This window comes from Cuculus canorus, chromosome 8 (genome assembly GCF_017976375.1).
Source record: "Cuculus canorus isolate bCucCan1 chromosome 8, bCucCan1.pri, whole genome shotgun sequence".
In the NCBI taxonomy this organism is placed as follows: domain Eukaryota; kingdom Metazoa; phylum Chordata; class Aves; order Cuculiformes; family Cuculidae; genus Cuculus; species Cuculus canorus.
Genome location: NC_071408.1, coordinates 18,103,189 through 18,126,498, shown reverse-complemented (window position 1 = coordinate 18,126,498; position 23,310 = coordinate 18,103,189). Strand labels below are relative to the sequence as shown.

Below are 23,310 nucleotides of genomic sequence, written 5' to 3'. Positions count from 1 at the left end.
GTTTTGGTCTGTGTTGTCACAGATATCCTCTGAACCGTTACATGAGAATCCTAATGCTTTACCTCGGCACATGCTTGTGTATGCCTGCTTACTGTATGCAAAATAGTGTAAATCATGTGCTTAAATCAAGTACCCTGGTAAATAACTAATCTTTGCAGTTCTTCCAAGAACACTGAAAATATACAGAACCTCATCGTTATGCAGCATGTAACACAGATTGTTTGATTGTATGAGAAGAGACCTTACTGGCCCGTAATATTTTGGACTTACGAAACAATATGTGTATGTGCGTATATACAGAACTATATAGCTTTGAGAGTAGTTTTGGGGGGTAAATACACATTCTCTCTCTGACATACACATACTATTATTTTGAGAAAGAGTATATGAGAGTATTGAGAAATCTGGATGTAAAAGAGGTGCAGTAGGTACTCTTAGATTATTTTTTATTAATCCTGTTATGGGATATGTAATTGTATTAAACATACATCTCATCAGTAAAATGATCCCGTTGTGACAAACATGATGGCAGCATAGAGGGATTAATTTTCTTCACCGCAGGAAGCTCAAATTGGCATATTTCCCTAATGGCCAGTGCTAGGAGGAGCCCATGGAAGAACAGCGGAGCGTGCAGCACAGCTGGAAGCAGTGAAGCAGCTGTAAGGGGAACACTGCCTTGCATTCATGCAGGCACACAACACCTGCAAAATAAATGCTGAAAGCAGGCAGCTACATTTTTCTAGAGCTGACTGCTTTCATGTTCTGATTTATATTTAACATGAAAGCCTTTGACAATGACAATATTGTAGGTCTTCTCTGCTGTCTGAGAATGTCTGTATTTTGGAAAAATACTGAAAATATCTGACATGATTCCTCAACTATGGGAAGCATACCTGACCTTGCAAGGATTTTCATGCTGGCTTTGGGTTGATCTGTGGTGAGCTGTTCCTGTTCAGCAGGTGTATAACACTTGTAGCTTCACATGCTTTGCAAATTTAGTGCCTTTATGCGTAGGTGGATTACTTACTGTATCGCTGCTACCATTTGGTATTAACTACACTGCTGAGATTGTAAAACAAGTTTTTGATACATTAATCTCCTGATGACTTCAATAGGAGTAGGATTAGTTACTGGAAAGCTCGATAGATTGATTTACTTATTCTCAACCCTCTCTCCCCCGGTTCTGTCAAAATCTATGTTCCAGTATTACAGTAGTGCTTCATCTGTCATATGATTTCAACGTCCTTGCAGAGTTCAAAGGAGCAGATTTTCTCTTCTACAAACTCAAGCATTGCTTTTCTCTTATTTGGATCTTCTCTGACTTTTACCTGAGGGCAATTATATGATTTGAAAATTTGTGGTGTGTTTGTGGGATGGGTTTTGGAAGCTAAACCTTTCTAGGCTGCAAGTACTTGTTGCAGGATTTAAATGAACTGACCTGAGGCCTTAAAAAGTGGGCTGAGTGAAAAGGAGCAGTGATAATATAGTTTCCCAAGACTGAATTTACAGGACCCTGCATGACCCCATTTCCCTTGTGCTGCTGTGAATTGTTTTCACTGTGCTCTGCAGTGGTTTTCTGCTCATTTAATTCCTGTTTGCCTGGAGGTATTATTTTTATCAGAATTTACAAACATCAGTTATGGCGGAGACAGTCCAAGGCTCATTTCTACTGCTCTCCCCTATATTTGTTAATAGTAATTAAGAAACAGGAAATTTAGAATAGAACTGGATAATAATGATAATAATAATAATAACAATAATAATAATAATTTTTCTGTTGATATGTGCTTTTGTTTTTATTTTGTTCTCATTCTATTCTCAATGGATTTTTTCCCCTTTTCCCCCCCTTCTGTGCAGCTGAAGTCCTGTACTTCCCTCCTAAGATACTGACCAGTGTGGGTTCTAACGTTTCCTTTCATTGCATCTATAAAAACAAAACCAAGATCGTAGAGTCTAAGAAGATTGTTTGGTGGCTGAATTTAGCAGAAGAAATCCCAGAAAGTCAGTATACGCTTGTGAATGATCGTGTAAGCAAAGTTACTCTTTTCAACTTGAAAGCAACAAAACCTAGAGGAGGTTTCTTCTATAACGCATTTTACTGTTGTCATCAAAATAGGGAATGTCATCATAGATACGCTGAATTATATGTAGTAGGTAAGACTCCAGATGATTTAAAATTATTATTTTGGGGCATTTTAATAGTAAGGTCAGAATATTTCCATTTTAAACTCCAGTTAGCTTTTATTGAGCAGTTATGACTTCTAATGTATCTTTTTTTGTATAAATAGTTACATCTTTTTTAATAAACTTTCACTGTGTTTTAATTAGATGTGAATATCGGTATCACATGTGAAACAGATGGGTACTTAACTAAAATGACTTGCAGATGGTCTGCAAACCAAAACACATTGCTCCCAGGAAGTTCCTTGCAGTTAAGATACTACAGGTATGTCTAGATTTTAATGCACTCTTCATGTTTTGAAAACATTGCTCTGAAAATACTACAATAGCAAGGAATTCTGAATAGTTGTAGTTACAAAATGTGCTCAGTTTCTGTAAGCTGGACTTTTTCCCAACTTGAAATCCAGAGGTATTAACTACATGTGCAGAAAGGGGACATGGATAAAATTACAGAATCACTTAGGTTGCAAAAGGCTTTTCAGGATGAAGTCTAACCATTAACGCTGCCAGGTCCACCACTAGACCATGTCCCAAATACCTGAGTATGTAACATGGATTCTATTTACAGTGTTATTCAGCATTTATAAAACCTGTAGGTGCAGTTTGGAAAGCAATTATCTTAAAGTAGATGTGTCTCCTTCTATCGGTTATGAAAATTATTTTTCTAGTTGCTCATATCTGCACATTATAAGGAAATAAGGAAAACCATTTACAGCGAGAGTGACTGAGTGCTAGAGCAGTGGCCCAGAGAGGCTTTAGAACCTCTGCCCTTGGAGACTTCCAGATCCTGACTGGACAGGCCTCTGGGCAACTTCATGTGACTTTTGTTGAACCCTAATAAGGTAGGACTTGAGACCTCTTGAAGTCTCCATTTAATCTTTGATTTTTCTGTAATTCTGTATCTTTTTTCCTACATACAGGCAGTAGGTTAAAAATAGGAGGATGGAATTTAATTCATTCCAGATGGAAAAAATCTTGCTTATAAAAAGAGAATAAAATCTTGGTTCATAAAGGGAATATTATTTCATGAAGGTAGCATCTCTGGTGGCTGGAGCAATTCCTGGTTTTCCTGGATTTGATCAGGTGTTTTGGCCTAGCTTGTTTTTGGAGAGTTGGTTTAATTTTGTCTGTCTTTTAGACAGAGCAAGAAAACTGGGTGTGGTGTGGCGCAAATGCAGTATTGTTTGCAAAATCAGTGGTATGATCATCCTTATCTTCATCTTCACAAATATCGCCTGCAATAGTATTATTTTACCACAAGACTAAAAAATTCCATTGAGTTAATAATATATTGAACTTCAAAATGTCCTAGAAATGCATTATTCTTTATATAAACAAGATGGCTAGACAACCATTCCTGAGAAAAAATTCTAATATTACTGCTCTGAGGGACTGGAAGTTCAAAAGTTTTGGCAAACAAGCTTAAATCATCCCTGAGGGCCTAATCCTTTGGAAAGCTGAGCTGTCTTCTATGTTGGAAGTGGACTGAAGTTTTAAACTATTGTAGTACCCAGCTGAATATTTCTCAATGTTTTGTGGGCTAAAGTAATAACTGGGATGCTTGAGATTTCCAGTGGAGGCTTTTAGGGCAGGGTTAGTGAGTGTATGACTGCTAAGGTAGGTTTTGTTTCATCTGTCTTCACAAATATGAATATAATGAGCATACTGCTGGGCAGCGAGCTTGAAATGAAAACCATGCTGCAATTCCCATTGTGTTTATTCTCACTTTTTCACTCTTCAGGTTTAGCTAAAACTGTTATTTCCTAATAGGAGAGTACATTTGTTACAGGGTTCTTGCTAGATCAAACAGTGAAAGTTAGTACAGACTAAAAATCCTTCCGAGATGCTAATATTTATTGTGATTTTTCCTTTTTGTTTGTTTGTTAATAGTAAGATCTGAAAGGGGAAAAATGAAAAGCTAAGTCAAAAAGTTGAAGCACAAGACGTTTAAAAATTTATGGTGTGAAAACACCAGTATAATTTGCATAACGTTGTACTGTATATTTGGAATGAAAATACAAAAAGAACTTGAATGTTTGAAAGCTTGAAGACAAATCAAATGATCAGTCTTTTTAATTGCCCAGGCTTGGTAGTAAAAGGCACCATAAATATGTTGGAGTTGCTAGTATTTGCTTAGACATAGGCAAGTCCTCATGATAAAAGTTGGAAGTTAAATGTGTTGCTTCAATATCAGTAGTGTTGGGTTTTCCAGGAGCACGTGGCTGTTCTTCTTAGATCCTGATGCAATTCTGTCTTACAGATGAAATCCGACGCTATGCAGTAATGTGGTGTGATAGCTTGGCTGCTGGTGTTTTGCTTTAGTTGGATTGTTAGTACGTCTTCATCTACAGTCAGTGCTGCCAACAGAAACAGCACAGAAATGATCACCCTGTAAAAAGAGAGAACGCCAAGCTAAACCTTCAAAGCACAAGGCACCAGTAATAGCTATGTTGGCAGGTAGAGGAGAGGCTCAGTTAAGTGCAACTTTTGTGGTTCAGCTGAATAACTTGTACCCTATCTGGCCACTCTCACCACAAGTACAAGCAGTGCTCAAGCTTAGGAGAAATTAGGAGAGATCTGAAAACTTCAGTGATGAACTGGCCAGTGCCGTTTTATCCAGAATCCAGCTCTTCTCTCTTCTGTTGCCAGAAGTAATACTGTATGTAGGGTTTTAATACCACCCTCCAGAGTTGGTATTTTATGGGATTTCCATCTCCTGGAGACTTTGCTGTACATGTCCGGCTGGTCCATATGGCACCTTTCCCCTGGATGCCAGCTGGTATTTTGAAAGTCATATTCCCAGCTGGAGAAAATTCTTGGCTGGAGATCTACCCTGCTATGTTTATTGCTAATACATACCACTCCACTAACATGATTTATGAGTATTTGGAGGTGCCTGCTCTTATCGTGCTTGTTTCTTACTGTTGTTAATGTCTTAGCAAAAGATTTTGCACTGAGGAGAGCCTTCACATCCTGTTTTTTTCATGCCAAGACCAAAGCTTTGAGAAGTAAAACTGCAGAGTTGTTATCCATTTAGTGCAGGTTCAAGTTCAAGATCTGTCCAAATAGTCATCAAAATCCTCAGATGGTTCCAGTGACACTATTTGTTTTGATTGCCTTCTGTCTTACTGATGCCATGAGCAGCTTTATAGTTGCAACAAATGTCATTTTTTTTTCTCTTTTAAGGAGCCGAATTTATTGTCCTGACTTTCCAACTACGTCTCCAAAATCAGAGGTGAAAGAATGCCATTTACAGAAGAATCATTCTTATGAGTGTACATTTCAGCCTATTTTTCTTTTATCTGGATATACCATGTGGATAGAGTTTAAGCACTTACTGGGAGTACTTGAATCCTCACCAACTTGTGTCATTCCAGCAGATTTCGGTAGGTCAAGACTCGTGCATGTCTCTTTTCACTTGTGACCCTGGATTTCATTCCTTATATGGTGTAGGTAAAGTACTTCTCCACATAATTTTAAATAAATTAGATTGTGGAAAGAACGTAAAAGCGTAAGAGCTTTGATGTTGTCTTCTAAAAGACATTGAAATAAATGTTATTTCCATACACTTTGCTTGGCACAGAAGTAGATTGTAACTGCAGCTAATACCTTAAAAATTAAACATCCAATTTTGCATGCTTATCCTCTCGGGTGTTTTGCAAAGACAGCAACAGAAAATACAAGTATATTTAAAAAGACAGTCTCATTTTTTAAGGTTCTTGGTTATCTTAACTTTTTTGAAGTCTTCAATTTTTCAAGTTTATATTTGTTACTGTGAAGCACTATATGTATTGCTTACACAGTTATATTCACTAAAATCTTGGGGACTGTTCATGCTTTTGCCTGCTTTTGCAAAGTTTCTTTTGTGACACAAAGCATTTACTTGAATTTGTATAAAAGCAAGGGGCGAGAGCAGTGTTTGAATGTTTTCAAACACTGCCAAATGTGCAAAGCACATCTTTTTATCTGGTCTGTGACTCAGATGTGCATTCTTTGGACTCTGTTTTTGGACACAGATGTGAACATATGTAGAGAACAAATGTGGCAGTGAGACCACAGAAGTGCTACATGCAATAAAGCAGGGTAATGAAATACATCTATTATGTGTGTGTGTAAGCTTGCAGACAGAGAACATAAATTAAACCAAACTGTCCTTGACATTTCAAAGTTTAGAGTAAGCAAAAATGAATGTCACAGTAAAGGAGAGGTGAAGTTCAGTGTGTGACAGCTGAGTAGGGTATAGGAATTGGTATTACTGTTAATTTGGTGGCTTTGTGGTTTTCAAGCTTGCTTCTGTCTAGTTCAAAGAGATCTGATTGTGCCTTTTTGACAAGGAAGTTCGCTGATTATCTGTTGGGAGCCTTGGGCATGGTGAAAGAGGAGGGTGGTGTGAGGGATGTCAGGTGGAGATCCTGCGCTGCTTAGACAGTTTGCCAAGAGAACCCAGCACCTTGTCAGCACAGCAGCTGTAGTGTTAGTCTGCATTGGGCACGCCTGTGCTCTTTGTTGGCTGTGCTCTTTCGGAGAGAGGTGGTGGCTTTATATGAGGCTGGTTTGCTAAAGTAATCACTTTAACTAAAAAGCAGTGAGTAGAATTGACCTACGCTGGGTGAAAGGTGCTCTCTATCATAGTAAACCAAAACATACTCATTCCAGCACCAGCTGCAATTTAATGCTTATTTCAAGGGTATTTTTTTTTTGTTGTTTACTCCATATTCACCATCTGATTAGCCAAAACAAGTTTATTCTAACTTTGCTTTGTTAGCAAAGTTGGGCTTTGTGACATTCGTGTTCAGTCTGCTGAAGAAGCTCAATTTTGGTGGAATTTCCTATTAGTAAAATAAAACCTTCAGGTAATATTTCCATTGATGATTGCGTAATGTCTGTCACTGTCCTTTATAAGAGCTGCCTGTGCTATGTGTGTGCCACTGCTTTCCACAGTGGTGCACCCCATTACTGCCAGGCTACATCTTTTGCTGTTTATACCGGGGAAGGTACCAGTTGTTCACACCAGTAGAAGATGTTGTGGTTTAGATTGAAATGTACTGTACTGAAATTTGCCCATGGATTATTATTTTTTTAAATAAAATGTTTATGCTATTGATTTTTGGTATTTCAACTGAAAATGGGATTTTTTTGTTATTTTAGTTTTGGTCTAAATGGGACTTAATTTACCGTTCTGCAATGCTTTTGTCTACCGTGAATGGGCAAGCCAGCTCTAATTGGTGAATTGTTATGTTTGCGTTATAGTCCAGCTTTACTTGGAATAACAATGTATTACCTGCCACCCTCAGGACAGAAGAAAGTAAACCATGATGACTGGGTTTAATGAGAAATGTCAGTGCAGATTATAGTCATTTTTTTTCTTTTGATTTTTTAGTGAAGCCGCTTCCTCCCTCCAACGTTAAAGCAGAAATTACCAGGAATGCTGGGCTGCTGAATGTCAGCTGGACAAACCCAATATTTACAAACAATGATCTTAAATTTCAGATTCGGTATGCTGTGAACAGGGAAGAAATTACATGGGAGGTACTGTTTTTTTAATCTAGATTGGAGCATGAATTTTGCAGTGTCTTCATTTAGTGTGTTAGCTGTTTTTTTATGGAATTTGTGGCATGAAGTGAATCATAGGTATAAGCATTTGCATTATCTAGCAAAGGAGTAGTACTCATTAGGCCACTTTCTCATTGTATTAATTTTCAGGGATTTGTGACTTGTAACATGCCTAAACAGCTTTTTGTTCACACTCTGAATTTTTTGACTTCTGGTACAGCTTTATGAAGTTTCAAATGCACCAAAATCAGCTGTGATAAAAGTTCAGAAGCTTTGTGTCGAGTATGTTGTTCAGATCCGGTGCAGAGAACTGGATGGGTCAGGTTACTGGAGTGACTGGAGCAGATCAGCCGTTGCGCTTGTAACAGATATCAAAGGTACGTGTGCTTTCAGAGCACGCTCTGGTGGTCTGTCCAGTTTCAGACTGAGGTGTGATACTGTTCTTTCTAAACTGTGTAATCTTGCAGCTCCCTTACAAGGCCCTGAGTTTTGGAGAATAATTATTGAAGACCTAGCAAGGAGGCAGAAGAACGTTACACTCCTGTGGAAGGTGAGAACAATTGCATTTTGGTCTTCCGCTTTCATCCAAAAACCATTGGCCAAAAAGAGACTATGATAAGCACATGCAGACATGGGGGGCAAACTTGGGCAATTACTGCTTATGGGACTTCTTATGCAAGGCACTTGGGTATGACTTCTTTTGTGTTACTGCTGCTGGCTTGGCTAATGCTAGAGGCAAGGAGAGGTTGCTGGTGAATATTAATTGCCATACTGTGATAGAAGGTGAGATGATTCTGTCCTCTCTGTGCAGTCAGCCTGTCTTGTACTTTGTTCTGTTGCTGTTACTCCCCCCGGTTTCTGTTTTTATTCTCTATAATTCCCGCTGCTGGCTGGCGCACATCAAGCTGGTTTTGCACCCTAATCATTGCCAAGTTTATAGTAAGGTAGTAGCACAAAAACTTCCCTAGTGCTGTGTGGTTGCTCTGGATGGTTAAGAGGTGGGTGAGGCTCAGCACTGACACGCTGGCAGCAGACGTGTTTCCAGGCTTGGGAAGCTCACGGGCCAGCCTTCTGAAGTGAGCTGATTTTCGCACAGTGGACCCATCTGATGTTCCAGTCAAATCGTTTTTGTGTAGGTCCTGTTGCATGCTCCACAGCCATGATGAACTGCATCGGGGGTGCATCACAGCTGTGTGAAACGTCCCATTATTCCTGGAGTCATATAGTCCTCGCTACTTTAGGAGAGCCCTCAAACCTCTGGGCAGGCTGCAAACTCCCTCACCTTTGTGCAGAGACCAGACCTGATGTCTAAGTTGTACTAATGCAACAGTTTTTGTTTAACTAACAATGAAAGTGTAAAGTGATGTGCACATGATACAGCACTCACGTATGAAACAGAGACTTAAATTGCATTTTTTTTTCTAATGCTCATAAAAAGGAGTAAATTGAAATCAAAGACTGTAAGTTATAACAAGAGATGCAATCCTCAGCTGCCAGGTTCTGCTGCCCAAGGTCTCTGAGCAGAATGTGCCGCAGACTCTGGATAGCTGCCTGTGTAAACACCACTGCAACCGCATGTCAGCTGGGCAAAGCTACACTAGAAGGTTAGTGCAGGACAGAGGAAAAAAAGTGCATCAGTGACTGCCTGTTCCTGTTCGCCCATGTTTGGTGTGCAGTTAGTCGGTTCTGGTTTTTCAGTCCTGAAAAGTACTAACAGAAAACAGTGAGGTACTGTTTGAAAGTTTGTATTTCCTTGTCCTTCCTGCCTTCCCTTCACTGCAAAAATAGTAAGTGTGTCAGCTCTGAGTGAGAGGGAGAGGCAGAAGAAATCAAGTCTTTAAATGGACTACTGTGCCTTTGCTAAAAGGATGGTAGGCAGTCCATAGAATACATTTATTGGGTCCCGTTTTCTTAAAATTGGAACAGTGCCTTCTGTCTAAATAACTTCTGCTCTTGAAATCAAAGACTGGGAAATTAATTAATGCCAATGTTTGCTTCAGCCACTGATGAAGAATCAGTCATTGTGCAGTGTGAGCCGATATGTTATAAAGCATCAGACATCAGGAAACGCCACGTGGTCAGAATATGTTGCTAATGGCACTACCTGTTCTTTTCCATGGACTGAACGCACACATACTATCACAGTTTTAGCCATGAATTCAATTGGAGTTTCTTCAATTAATTTTAATTTAACTCTGTCACAGCAAATGAGCACAGGTAAGAACACCAATTAGTAAACATTTTGAGATGTGTAAAATGCTAGGAATCCTCGTGGTGCTTTTGAACAAATCTTTTTTTGTAATAAAATTCACTTTGTTAGAATAAAAAATGTCAGCTGTATTGAGAAACAGACTCTATATCTCACCAACAGACCTATTTGAAAAATGAAATTTCCATCATGTGAAAATCTTAATGATCTTTTGACTTGGGAAGAGAGTTGTGTTTCACTGGGCTGTCTTCCCTCCACTAGCAGAATATGAAATAACTAATCAAAGAAAAAAGTAAAATCTTACTGTAGAGCTGATCTTTCATCTCCTTTGTCTTCGGAACACCCAACATTCCTGGCAGGGAATGTTTTGTTGTTTCCAAAATGAAACATGGTCTGGTTTCTCTGGCTGCTCACCTGACAGGCTGCCAGGGTACATAGTTTTCAGAGGTTTGGCTTTACTTCCTAAGCAGCCTCTTCGTTGATTCGGCTGCATTCTGCTTCATTAATAAAATAAAAGCTATTGCTTTTGAGTGCTTCTGTTGTGTAACATTCATATGCAGATATGTGCTGTGGGAAATGTTACTGCAGTCTGTTTGTAGAACTTCACTGCTTTACTTTTAAAAGCATTTTTATTGATAAAATCCTTTCTAATATTGTCTTTAAGGCTATTCTGGATGCCCAGTGGTTGGTAGCAGATGTAATAGGAAGCATTTGTCTGCCTGGATTGTAATCATGGTGTATTAGAGAGATTTAATAGGATTTAGCTTAAAGGCTCTCAGTGCGCGCTTTACTAGCTAAATGTTGACAGTTCAATAGCTGTGTAATTTTTTGGCTGAGGATTGGTAATTAACGAGGCACATAGGGGAATCAGAATACTTCTTTGATATCTGATAAGAAACTTGATCTATTTAGTATTTGAAATAGTTGGTTTATCTAAGCTTTGCTGGCTTAAAGAGAAATATTTTTGCTTATGTGAACTAAAGATCAGGCTTTATTATATGGAAGATAAGTAAACGAATGATGGAGCCGAAACCATAGCAGTAATGCAGGTGCATGTAGTTTATAGTATACACTTCTCCTGCTAACCCAGCTCTCATCTCACTTCTGTTCGATCTCATGTAACTTTTGGCTGTTTTCTCGTTATTCTGTCAGTGAATGTTGTTCAGTCACTTAGCGCTTACCCAGTGAACAGCACTTGTGTGATTTTGGTTTGGACGCTTTCACCTGAAATCTATTTAATAACGTCTTTTATTATTGAATGGAAGAACCTTGACAAAGCAGAGGAGATGAAATGGGTGCGAGTTCCTCCAAATATTAGTAAATACTATCTTTACGGTGAGTGTGCACTTGAAAATATAATAATAATTGTAATAGGGCAGAAAATGTAGTGTTACTGAGCTCTTGGAATCCATTTCCCTCCCTCTCTCTGTTTCTTGACTATTATTAGAAGACTGACTGTAAAGGATTGACTGTTGCATTAATAATCAGATTGACAAAGAATGAAGCTCAGGAGTCTATCTACTTTTTGTCAATACACTAAAATTAGTTCTGGAATATTGACAACAGCAGCTAATTATCTAAGATGATATGTGCATTACATTTGCATTTTGTCTTTAATCTTAGAAATTTTTACAGTAGCTCCATAAAGGTGTTAATTCCGTGACAGAATAATGTTAGATTATCCAGTATAGATTAAATCTTTTAGTCTTCTGTGTTAAAGTATGTATCTATAAAAGATGGCTTTCATTATTCCCCTCTCTGGGCTGATCTGAACTCTGATATGTGACCGGAGCCTCTGTGGAGGTAATTATTTAAAAGCAGGATAATAGTTTTGATTCAAAAGGCTGATTTCCTCTTTCTAGATCACTTTATTCTGATTGAGAAGTACCAGTTCAGCCTGTACCCTGTGTTTGCTGGAGGAGTTGGCAAATCCAGAACAACGGATCGGTTTACCAAAGGTGAGATATAGGATGTTGTTTATGAAATAGGAGCTTGTAAAAGTAAACTTTACAGATTTCTCCCACATTTATCTTCAGACAAAAAGGCCAGCAATAAAGTAATTATAATATAACTATCCCACGATAGGGGGATGGTCTACATGGCACTGGGCTTGCTGGCATTGGACTCACCTTTCTTAAAGGGAGAGGGGGTCTTTGCTCACAAGCCAGTGGGGCTCATCGACGGGGATTTAAGCTGGACTTGATGTTGAAGGGTGAGAATATTGGTCTTTCCTCTGACACAGCTTTTCCTGTGTTGTGTGGGACAACACACCAAGGATAGAGGGACGGGGTGTTAGCGAGAGCCCTCAGCCTGTGTTTCTGAGATGTGCTGCTACACTGCAGTACGCTTCAAGTCTTATGGAGATCAGCCAGGGGCTTCTGAGGTAATGGGAACCAACAGGGAAGCGCCAGGGAAACACCTTAAAGGAATTAAGTTGTGTTCCTTTAGGAGGGTGACACAGCCCAGATGAAGTGCCTCTACACCTGTGCACGCAGTACAGGCAACAAAAAGGAGGAGCTGGAAGCCACTGTGCTTCTAGAAAGCTATGACCTGGTTGCCATTACTGGGACTTAGTGGGACAAATCCTGTGACTAGACTGTGGCATTTGACAGCTACAGGCTGTTCAGAAGGGACAGGTGAGGAAGGAGGGGCAGAAGTGTGTTGCCCTCTGCATCAAGAAGTGGGTAGAATGTGAAGAGCTGTCTCTGACTGATGATCACAAGCGAGTTGAAACCTTATGGGTAAGAATCAGAACGAGGCAACAAAGGGAACTTTGTTATTAGTGTCTACTATAGGCCACCCAATCAAGGGGAAACTATTGATGAAGCCTTCTTACTCCAGGTGCAGGAGGCGTCATGCTTGCAGGCTCTTGTCCTGCTGGGGGACTTTAACCACCCTGACATTTGCTGAAAAAGTAGCATGGCGAGCCGTAGGCAATCCAGGAGACTCCTGGAGTACATTGAAGATAACTTTTTAAGCCAGGTAATAGACAGCCCCACCAGAGGGAATGTGATACTGGATCTGATGGTCACCAACACAGGTGAGCTAATGGTGATATCAAGATTGGAGGCAGCCTGGACTGCAGTGGTCATCCACTGGTGGAGTTTGCACTTCTGAGGGATATGAGTCAGGGGAAGAGTATAATAAGGAGCATGAATTTTAGGAAAGCAGATTTGCAGCTCTTCAAGGAGTCAATGGGGGACCCCTGGGAAACTGCTGTCAGGGGCAAGGGAGCAGAACAGAGCTGGCAGATCTTCAAGGATGCTTTCCAGAGAGTGCAAGAGCTTACCAGCCCCAGGTGTAACAAATCAGGAAAGGAAAGTAAGAGACTGGTGTGGATGGATTGAGACCTGGTCAAACAAAAGGGCAACAAGGAAATGCCCAGGCATTGGAAGCAGGGAAAGGTATCCTGGGAAGAGTACAGGAACACTGCCTGGTTATGTAGGGATGGAGTCAGGAAGGCCAAGGCACAGCTGGGGTTGTACTTGGAAAGGATTGCAAAGAATAATAAAGGCCTTCTATAGGTATGTCAGACAGAAAGGGGAGGTCAAAGAGAGTGTACTCACCTGATGAGCAAGGCGGGCAAACTGGTAACAACAGACAACGGGAAGGCTGAGGTACTCAACAACATTTTTACCTCAGTCTTCTCCACCAGTCTCTCTTCCCACACTTCCAAGGCACGGACTAGGGGAGCAAAGTCTCTCCCACTCTAAGAGAAGATCAGGTTTGAGACCACCTGAGAAACCTGAATATATGTAAGTCTATGGGACCTGAGGAAGTGCATCCCATAGTCTTGAGGGAATTGCCAAGACATTCTCCATATGTGAAAAGTCATTGCAGTCAGGTGAAGTCCCTGATGACTGGAAAAAGGGAAGCATTGTGCCCATTTTTAAAAGGGACCCTGTGAACTATCGACCTGTCAGCCTCAGCTCTGTGTCAGGGAAGATCACAGAACAGATCCTTCTAGAAGCTATACTAAAGCAAATGGAGGCCCAGGAGGTGACTCAAAACAGTCAGCATGGCTTCACCAAGGTCAAGTCCTGCCTGACAAAACTAGTGACCTTCTGTGGTGGAGTGACTACATCAGTGGACAAGGGAAGAGCTATGGATGTTGTCTGTCTGGGCTTGTGTAAAGCCTTTGACAGGGTCCTTCACAACATCCTCTCTAAATTGGAGAGAGATGGATTTGATTGGTTGGACTGTTTGGTGGATCAAGGATTGGATGGATGTTTGCATTCAGAGAGTAGTGGTCAACAGCTCAGTGTCCCAACAGAAATGGGTGATGAGTGGTGTTCCTCAGTGATCAGTACTGGGACAAGTACTATTTAATATCTTCATCAATGACGTGGACAGTGGGTTCGAGGTTACCCTCAGCAGGTTGTAGATGACATTAAGCTGAGTGGTGTGACTGGCACATCTGAGGGATGGGATGCCATCTAGAGGGACCTGCACAAGCTTGAGAAGTAGACCCGTGTGAACCTCATAATGTTCAACAAGGCCAAGCGCGAAGTCCTGCATCTGGGTTGGGTCAACCCATGGTTGGGGTTGTTTGGCCTTCTCTTCTGAGAAGGCTTCGGGGAAACCATATTGCAACCTTTCAGTACTTAAAAGGAGCCTGTAAGATTGATGGGGACATAGCAAAGCTTTTTCTGACAGGGCAAAGGCAAATATCTTTAAACTAAAAGCAGGAAGGTTCAGACTAGAGATAAGGAAGAAATTTAGAATGAGGATGGTGAGGCACCGACACAGGCTACCCAGAGAGGTGGTGGGTGCTTCATTCCTGGAAACATCCTAGGTCAGGTTGGATGGGTCTTTGAGCAACCTAATGTGGTTGAAGATGTCCCTGCTCACTGCAGAGGTGTTGAACTGCACAAGCTTTAAGTGTCCCTTCTGACCTAAACTATTCTGTGATTCTATAAATGGGGATCTAGACTTCAGATGCTTTAATTAGCAAGATGGGATTAGTTGCATGAGGAACCTGAATTCCCGTACACATAACTTACCATCCGAGATCCCACGTCCCTCTGATTCTTCATTCCCCAGTTGTGGACTATCCTCTTGTTTCATATGCTCTGATTTAATTTCTTCATAGCACGAGAGCAGTGGGAACCTCCCACAGGGTTGGAGGAGTCACCTCAGTATTTAAAATAATTCCTTCCTATCTGTCTGTTTGTTCTCAAGATAAAGGCTTGTTGATGTGCAATAAAACTGTTCAGTTTTTATGTGTTTAAGCTGTTGTTTCTACTGTTTATTTCCCTATGGCAAACTATTTGTTCACAGCCAAATTATTTTACTGCGTTATTGTCTGAATTCCTTTTATTTCCAGGTGGATTTGAAAGTGAGAATAATGCCAGCCTCTATGTGGTTCTGCCAATAGTTATTTCAACCTCTGTTTTGTTGCTTGGAGCATTGCTGGTTTCACACCAAAGGCAAGTTGTTTCTTGTTCTATAAAAGTCCCAGAAGGCCTTTAGAAGAAGGTGATGCGGCTTAGATGATGCCTGTCAGCTGAACTTGTGGGGAGGGTCTTTCTGGGGACTGTTAGGAATTATTTTCATTGTATTTTTTATGCACTGTACTGAAAGGCAATGGACTGTGTGGAATATAGCACCAGGAATTAAGGTGTCCTGACTGCACAGGCTTGTTACCTCATACAAGTCAGATCATTGCCCTTTCGAGTCTGGCATCCTTGCAGTGAGATGATGGTCAGTGCTCTTCATTTTTGATGGGAAGTGTCACTTCAGCCTGTACCATGTACTCCTTACTTCTGCAGAGCCATTTGTGGGTGAGTTAATGAGTGTCATGTGCTTTGAATTTGTAAAGCACTCACAATTCCATATTTAGTTGTCATCACAAAGTAGAGTCTGAAGTACAAGCCAGTTGAAAAAGAAGCCCTCTGAGTTTTGTGGAAAGTGGGTGGGAATCATTGTCAGCAAAGACTACCACTACCTCTTATATTTTGCAAATCTGCCACCTGGTGTGTCACTTCTTTATTTCTTTATTTTTTCTAATCAGTTTTGACCCTCTATAATATCTAAAATGGATTGTCATTGTCATAGTGTTCTTGATAAATAAAATTGCACAGATTCCTTTTCTGACACAGCAACGGTGAATGACAGCAGTACAGAATGTATGAGAACAGTACCAACTCCAGAATGTACCTAATATTTCAGAATGAAGAAGCTGTTTTGGGAAGATGTTCCAAACCCCAAGAATTGCTCCTGGGCGCAAGGAGTTAATTTTCAGAAGGTGTGTATTTCCCTGGTAATGCTTCTTCCCCCACCCACTGGATCTGACAGCTCTTTGCTCAATACTGAACTCTACCTATTGATTAGACTAGACCTCACCTGAATGAGCGAACCAAGCAACCTGAAGCCTCTCAATACAGCAGTTGTCTCCACTCTGGAGAGCAGATAGCTGGAAATGGGCCAGGACCGGAGACCAACACCTCTCTTGAATGTTGGGAGTGTTTAAATTTCAGGGCAGTGAGTACATCAACTGCAGAATCCCATAGGTGTAATGCTTATGCACCTTGGTGAGTGCCACGTGTGTATCCCAGGCCAGATTCTTTGCTGGGCTAAACTGCCTCTCCATTTGGCACGTGAATTGGGAGTTGTGATGTGATGAGCTGTGACAAGGAAGATTCTTTACATGGACTTGGCCAGTTTGCACCAGCAGAGAAAGTTTCCTATGGTCCTAGAGCTGGACAATGTGTAGTTGTTAAGGCAATAATCTAAATTCAGGCCTGTTATTTTTAAAAGAAAGAACATCTAATGGCAGAAGATTTTTCAGGTATTTAATTGTGTTCGTAGTGAAGGTTTTTTTCTCATCTTTTATTTCATTTTGTTTAAACAGAGAATGGACATTCTTTGAAGTCTGATCATGGTTACTGCCTGCTGAACCAGCTCCTAGGCTTCCTATGTAGAATTGTTAGAAGATTTTTCTATTTATATTCAGAAGACAGGAAGCACAGATACAATACAGTGCTGATTTGTTTAAATAGGATGAATCCTGGAAGTAGCTCTGTCAAGAATCTAAAATGCCCTTGCAAAAATTTGGAGCAAGTGCCATATTACAGACCAAACCCCAGTTTGTCACTTGCACAGGCAGAAGCATTTGCTTTAGGTTTGGTATCTTTGACTTCTGTTTTCTGCCCCACAAACTAAGGCTGTGACAGGCAAGGGGCTGAATGCTTTCAAGCCCTGGCTTTCAAAAGGAGTTGAAAGAGCCCAGCCCTTCCCAGGGTGCAGTGTGGAAGCAGACATCAAACTGGTTTAGGATTTATCTAGCTTGAGTGCAAGATCTGCCCAGTTATTGACTTCACTTCAAAATGCTTTTTTATTCTGAGTATTTGCTCTAATTGAGAGCGAGCTTGGGAGTTCCGCTGACTCCAAGCACATCATAGTGATCAAAACTCTTATTTGCACAAGTACTTGCTTGTTTTGAACTTTTTACATGCATTTGGGTGCAGCAGCAACTCAGAGAATGCAGGAACGATGTGTGTGTTCTTTTTTACTATTGTTTTCTTTGCTTCCTTTTCCTGAAAACACCAATGTACGTGTTACTTATGTGATGTCTTCACTTGTTATCCTTTAAACATGCAGCCACATTGATGCAGATGCCTGAATAATCTCTAACATTCGATCTGTATTTGGAAAGAAAACCCAGAAATCTTAAGGAAAATCTGGTTTTGATGGTGTTAAGGTAGTTTCTGCTTATTTTTTTACCTACAATTTTTATGTGACTTTTTGATGTACTGAAGTACTTACTTCTCTGATGCACCATGCTGTGTATTTTAATATTAAATGAAGCTCCTGGAGATCCCTCTGTTGGAGAACACGTACTTGTGGTGGGATGGAGTGAAGAGTGGGTGTTCCGGCATTAGCAGAGCTGGTGCCTCTGGCTTGGTCTGGAAAGCTAAGTGTGTTTTATTTGCTCAATTTCTTAAAATCCACACCAGTCTGACGTGTCTACTTCCATGGCTGCATCCTAGAAAGGGCTGAGCTCTTTGAATAGCTGTTAATTGCAGCAATATAAGTTGCACCGATGCACCTGTATTTGTCTATTTTTTTCATCTGTAGCTTGTGACAATCCCCACTGTCCCCAATTGCAAAGGTGCATGAAATCTGCAGGTTGGATTTAGCACACTGGAAATTATTCTCCTCGCTACTAAGAGAGTAGAAATAAGTATATTAAAGTTGATTACGTTTTACCTAGGAAAAAGGGGTAAAGTCATGCCCAAGCTGACACCCTGGTAATACTGCTCCATATTCATATGCATTGTTCCATAATTAATGGAAAAGAAATGATGCATGCAAGTATGAAAGAAATTGAAGTTTGACATGATTTTTGGCAGCTTGTTATGCAGTAGTTGTGTTCTTCAGTACGTTGTGCTGATCTTACTGGAAAATGTTGCTTAACATTAATTGCACTGAAGGCGCGATGCCTGTCTTCATACTAGCGTGACCATCTAACACTCGCATTGTGAATGTACAAGGCCAGAACACATTCCTTGAAACCATGTGTTCAGGACCAAATCCTGCCTTTGTATGTGTGCATGGAATTTCCAGTAGAAAAAGCAGTGTATGATACTTGTATGGTATTTTTCTTTAGTTGTAATAAGCATTGATCACATAAATAGCCTATATGCCACTGCTGGAAAGTTCTGATGTCTTTCTGAAGGCCTTTGATGTTGAACTCCTGTCTTGTCCTGGTACATAGCAGTATTAAACCCTTGAGTCAACATCTGATCATTACTTTGTATATTCAATATTCATTACTTTGTATATATTCAGTAAAGCACATTTGGTACTCCAGAACAGCATTTATTTATTATTTTATTGTATTGTATTGCTCACAGCAGCAAGAGGTTAAAGTCGTAATCTAAACCAGGCAAGTCTTGCATCTAGAATGTGTCTTGCAAGACATTATGTGTATGCATATTGTTAAAATCATAAAAATTCCTCCTATTTGCTCAATAAGGTAGTAAAAAAAATAAAAAAGCTTTAGGACCTAGTGTTGGAGAAATTACTCAAACACAGCTACAAATATTTTACAGGGAAATTAAGATCAATATTTCAAAGGCTCAAAATTACCCGGCTATGTCCAAGGGCTGATTTGTAATGTGTAAATGTAAATATATGTGTAAGTCAAAAACTGGTCATGGCAGAATTAGGCCAGTAGCATATTTTATATATCGGTGTTTAGTGACTAGAATGCAAAGTAATTTTGTCTTTAACCAGTCTCAGGCATGGTAACTGGCCACAGCTCGGAGGTAGTCTGCTTCTTGTGAGATATATAGACCTTAAAACCTAGACCGAACAGGAGAGCAAAATATAGTGTTGCTTGTATTTCCTTGTTTGTTTGGATCTTATTGCACCTGGTCAGCAGAGTTTGGAAACTGGAGACCTGGGACTATGACTTTTTCTCCTGAGTTTTATGCAACCTCTTTGCCTGTTGTTTAACACAGTTTGTGCCCAAATTATAGTATACGTGCACACGCTGTAGAAATACAGTGCTATTCACCTGTAACTGCTGATATGCTACAATTTGAGGTTCTCTCAGGATAGTGGGTTATGCATTGTAGTTGATCAAATATCTGACCTATTTTAGTAAGTGATGTGTCCAAGTTGACAGATGGTGGCCTTTGCCAAACAATGATCCTGCTTTTGAATGTTATGTATAATATTTAATCTTTGCTGGCAGTAATATCTGTATGCTTTCTGTGGTACCCATATGCATTTTTAAGAGCAGGTCCTGGGGGCTGGGGAGAGGGAGCAAGCAGATTTTGGAGGAAATATAAACTATCTCTGTTCAGGATAAAGCAGCTGCTGGTTGGAGGAGGGCAGGCGAATCAGGAGGAAACATGGCTTTTTGGTTCTTCAAAACCTTCCCGATAATGTATGACTCCTACTTGGAAATGACACTGTGGGCAATATACGTGGAAAGGACTGTTAATTGGCTTCGGCACAGCAGTGCCAGTGTTCCTGTGTCAGCTCCTACCAAAGCTGTGAGAGGGAGGGTAGCTTTCATCAGGCAATACAAGTAACGATTACTATGGCTTGCTATGTACAGTATAGTGGGAACCTACAGCCCATTTGAATAGATGGTTACTTTTATATGTGATTTTGAAGACAAGGAGAGATTCCGGTGTGCAGGTTGGTTTCAGTGTGGGAAGGTGATGGACTTGTGTGTGGGAAGTACCAAAGCAGTTAGAAACCTGCTCACCAGCTTTGCCACATTGGGTCATCGGCGTCACTCGTAGCTAGACTAAAGTAGTAGCCTAAGATATGCAAGTTAGTTACTCTTTTCTATAATTGCATAGTAGTCCAAGTATTTTGACGTGTCCCTCATTGTTTTGGCAGCTTTCCTACTGTAAAATATGGTTTCCTAATATACACGAAATCTGTTTTTATCTATGTGTTTTGTCTTGAATTCATTAGGAAATATATATTTTTTGATTGAATTTTCCTTTGTAGCTAGGAGTTTCAGTTTTACTGTCAGTTCATGCTGTTGTGTGTTTCACATGGGTGTATAGTAGGGAGTAGTAAAACATACATCTCTCCAAAATAAATGTGTGTTTCTCTTCTTGCATTTCAAATATACAGCTGCTATTCAGATGGGAATGCTCTAAAAATACTATGGCAAGGTTGAATTTGACCCTAAATAATGTAATCCTAGCAGGGAAAGTTACTTTAGTTGACATGTAAATTATTATGTCTGTTGTTTTCACGGTCTAAGTAAAAAGCCAAGGACACCTAAGGGCATAAGACCTTTGTCTTGCAAAGCACTTGTGTGTGTTTTTAACAATATTTGTGTTGAAATGAATAGGACCATTTGGCTCCTTCTCTTTCAGCTGAAACGTTACTCTGTCTTGGCTGGAATACTGAGCACTTCACAGAATGCTTGCTCTGCAGCACCTGACACAAACAGGTTCTAGCATTTTTATCTTGTCCCTCAATCATCATCTACGCACAGACATAAAGAAAAGAAGAAATGTGTTTTAGAGCATTTTCAACTATATACTTGTACTAAAACTATGGGGGTTTTGTCTGCGATTCTTAAAATTAGTAGCTTCATACTGAAATAAAGCTATTAAATAATAAATGAGCATTAAAATATATCTTTTCTTCTAGCCTGAAACTTTTGAGCATCTTTTTATCAAGCACCCTGAAGCAATGTCATTTGAGCCTCTTCTTCTGGAACCTGGAATAGTGCTGGAAGACATGAGTGTTACCAAAGTGTTGAAAAGAGAAGACACACAAGATTTCTTAGTAATCAATTCAATGTTTACAAACATTCAAGACTCTGAACATGACTCTGCTTGTTCCAGCAGCCATTTCAATAGTAGCAGCTTCTCTGAGAGCTCCCATGATGACCAAATCAGTGAAAAACTTACAAGGCAGTCTGATACTAAATATGCTACCGTTATCGGTAACTCCAGATCAACCAGGCTTTATGAAGAGAAGATGAATCTAAGAAGTTGTTTTGATAGATGCTTCTTAGCTGAGGATTCCTTGGTTACAGGCACCTTCTCAGGTAGCTCTTGGAACATGGGAAATGAGGCATTCCTCACATTACCTGATCCACCTGGCAGGCTGCCCAGCAAGACTCTTTCCCTTATTTCTTCAGAGGGATTTTCAGAGCCTTCAGATCAGGATGACACTTTCACAGATGGAGATAGTACTGAGCGGAGCCTGTATTACCTAGGGATAACATCACTGGAAAAAAGAGAAAATGGCATTTTTTTAACAGAAAGCTCTGGGACGATGTGTCAGTGCCATACAGGTGAGCTACTCAAAGACATGGGGTTTCTTCAGCACACACCTCCTCATTTGAATGCGTTTATCCAAAGCAGCCTGAAGTATAAAGCCATCGTGTCATATATGCCGCAGTTTCAGATGACTGCTGCCAAGGTGCAAGAGACCACAGAGAAAAACTCTTAAGCTGTTACACCACAATTTGATACTCCTAATGTTTTGGGGTTTTTTTAGGTGTTGATGTGTCCCCTAGTTTTTCCCTCTCTTGACTTCTTTCAGGAGCTCTCCTATTTTGAAGCTGAGTAACTGGTTCTATATTTGAGTGCCAGGATTTTGGTAGGAAGAAATTCCATTTCTTGACCTAATTTTCAAATGTGAGGCCATCCTTTAGATATCTGCTTGTATTCATCAGTGTCTGGTGCCAAATTGTCCATTGTTGGTGCCTATTATGTGTATTTATGAGCAGCCCGTGAAGAACTGCAGTTGAAATTGAACTCTGTGCCATAGGTGTTGAAGTGAGAGAATGGGACGTGATCCAGATGCAGCCTGTGCTCATGCTCAGTCCGTAGACTCTGTGCTAGGCTGTAGTCTATCCCCAGGGCAGAGACTCCGGCAGATCTGCAAGCCCTCTCTAGTCACGAAAATATATGGCCACCACATTACTCGTCGGCAGGCAGAGCAGAGCAGCCCCTCCCGGGTGTTGTTAGTGATGTCAAGAGACTCTTCCACCAGCTTGGGAGATGTGGAGGTGTCAGGGTGTTTGCAGGACTTGGTGTTGAGATTCCCAAACACTCCTCAAGGGCTAGGAAGGGTTCAAGCAGGCTACACCAAATGAACACAGCTTCTTTCTCATGTGTACTAAGTGGCCTTTTACAGTCCCAATGCAGGTTGTGCCCAGTTCTGTAGCAGTGGGTTTCCTTCAGTTTACTGTTGTTGAACAGGACCATGTTTTCCACAGGAGTGAGCAATGTGTCTATTGGTGGTGCAGACCCATACACATTTCTTCTCTCTGTTTGGGAGTAGAGTATCTTTTCAAACATGTCTGCAACCTGAGCTTGTTCTTGGTTTAGGGTTTGCTTGAGGACCCCAAGGGCAAGGTAGAAAGGAGCAACCCAAGATATAGATTGAAATATGTATGTATGGGGGGCTTGGGGGAAGAAGCTCGGATGTGTCATTTCACTGGGATTGATTTGTGACTGCCACTGGCTGCTCAGAAAGACTGCCAGGTTATGATACATCGGTATCCATTTGAACTGTACAAATGCCTAATATATTTGTTAGGCTTTTTTTTTCGTCTTCCTCCAAAATTCTGATGTATTTATTGCTTAGCTGACATCTGTGTTAAATTGAGCCTGTGAATACACAGATGGTCTGCATGAAAAAACAGGCAGAATGCTGTTTTTCAGTTGTTGAAAGGGAGACCCTGACCAATGACAGCAAACTTGCGGCTGCTGTTACTGTGTCTCCTTTGAAAGAAACTGAATATTCATCAGTAGCATCAAAGAGCTGTAAAAGAAACTGTGAGGTCAGAGGCGTGTGCCAAACAGTGCACCAGTGTATAAAACACTCCCTGAAGAAGTAACGGTTCCAGTAGCTAAAGAATTACAGTG

General features: G+C 40.5%; 1 protein-coding gene across 5 annotated transcripts in view; it reads left to right on the top strand.

Moving 5' to 3' along the window:
• Window positions 1–22,712, top strand: part of LEPR (leptin receptor) — a 37,379-nt gene extending 14,667 nt beyond the window's left edge. For 3 of the 5 annotated variants that reach the window (XM_054073622.1, XM_054073625.1, XM_054073621.1), the window contains 12 exons: window positions 1,858–2,154; window positions 2,329–2,446; window positions 5,368–5,567; window positions 7,562–7,710; window positions 7,955–8,111; window positions 8,202–8,284; window positions 9,735–9,951; window positions 11,096–11,278; window positions 11,806–11,901; window positions 15,270–15,372; window positions 16,115–16,190; window positions 21,077–22,712. In XM_054073622.1, the coding sequence (XP_053929597.1) occupies window positions 1,858–2,154; window positions 2,329–2,446; window positions 5,368–5,567; window positions 7,562–7,710; window positions 7,955–8,111; window positions 8,202–8,284; window positions 9,735–9,951; window positions 11,096–11,278; window positions 11,806–11,901; window positions 15,270–15,372; window positions 16,115–16,190; window positions 21,077–21,886 (2,489 nt within the window). In that variant the 3' untranslated portion in view covers window positions 21,887–22,712. The remainder of the gene's footprint in view (window positions 1–1,857; window positions 2,155–2,328; window positions 2,447–5,367; window positions 5,568–7,561; window positions 7,711–7,954; window positions 8,112–8,201; window positions 8,285–9,734; window positions 9,952–11,095; window positions 11,279–11,805; window positions 11,902–15,269; window positions 15,373–16,114; window positions 16,191–21,076) is intronic. The other 2 variants (XM_054073623.1, XM_054073624.1) reach the window with 2 other exon arrangements.
• The last annotated feature ends 598 nt before the right edge of the window (window positions 22,713–23,310 follow it).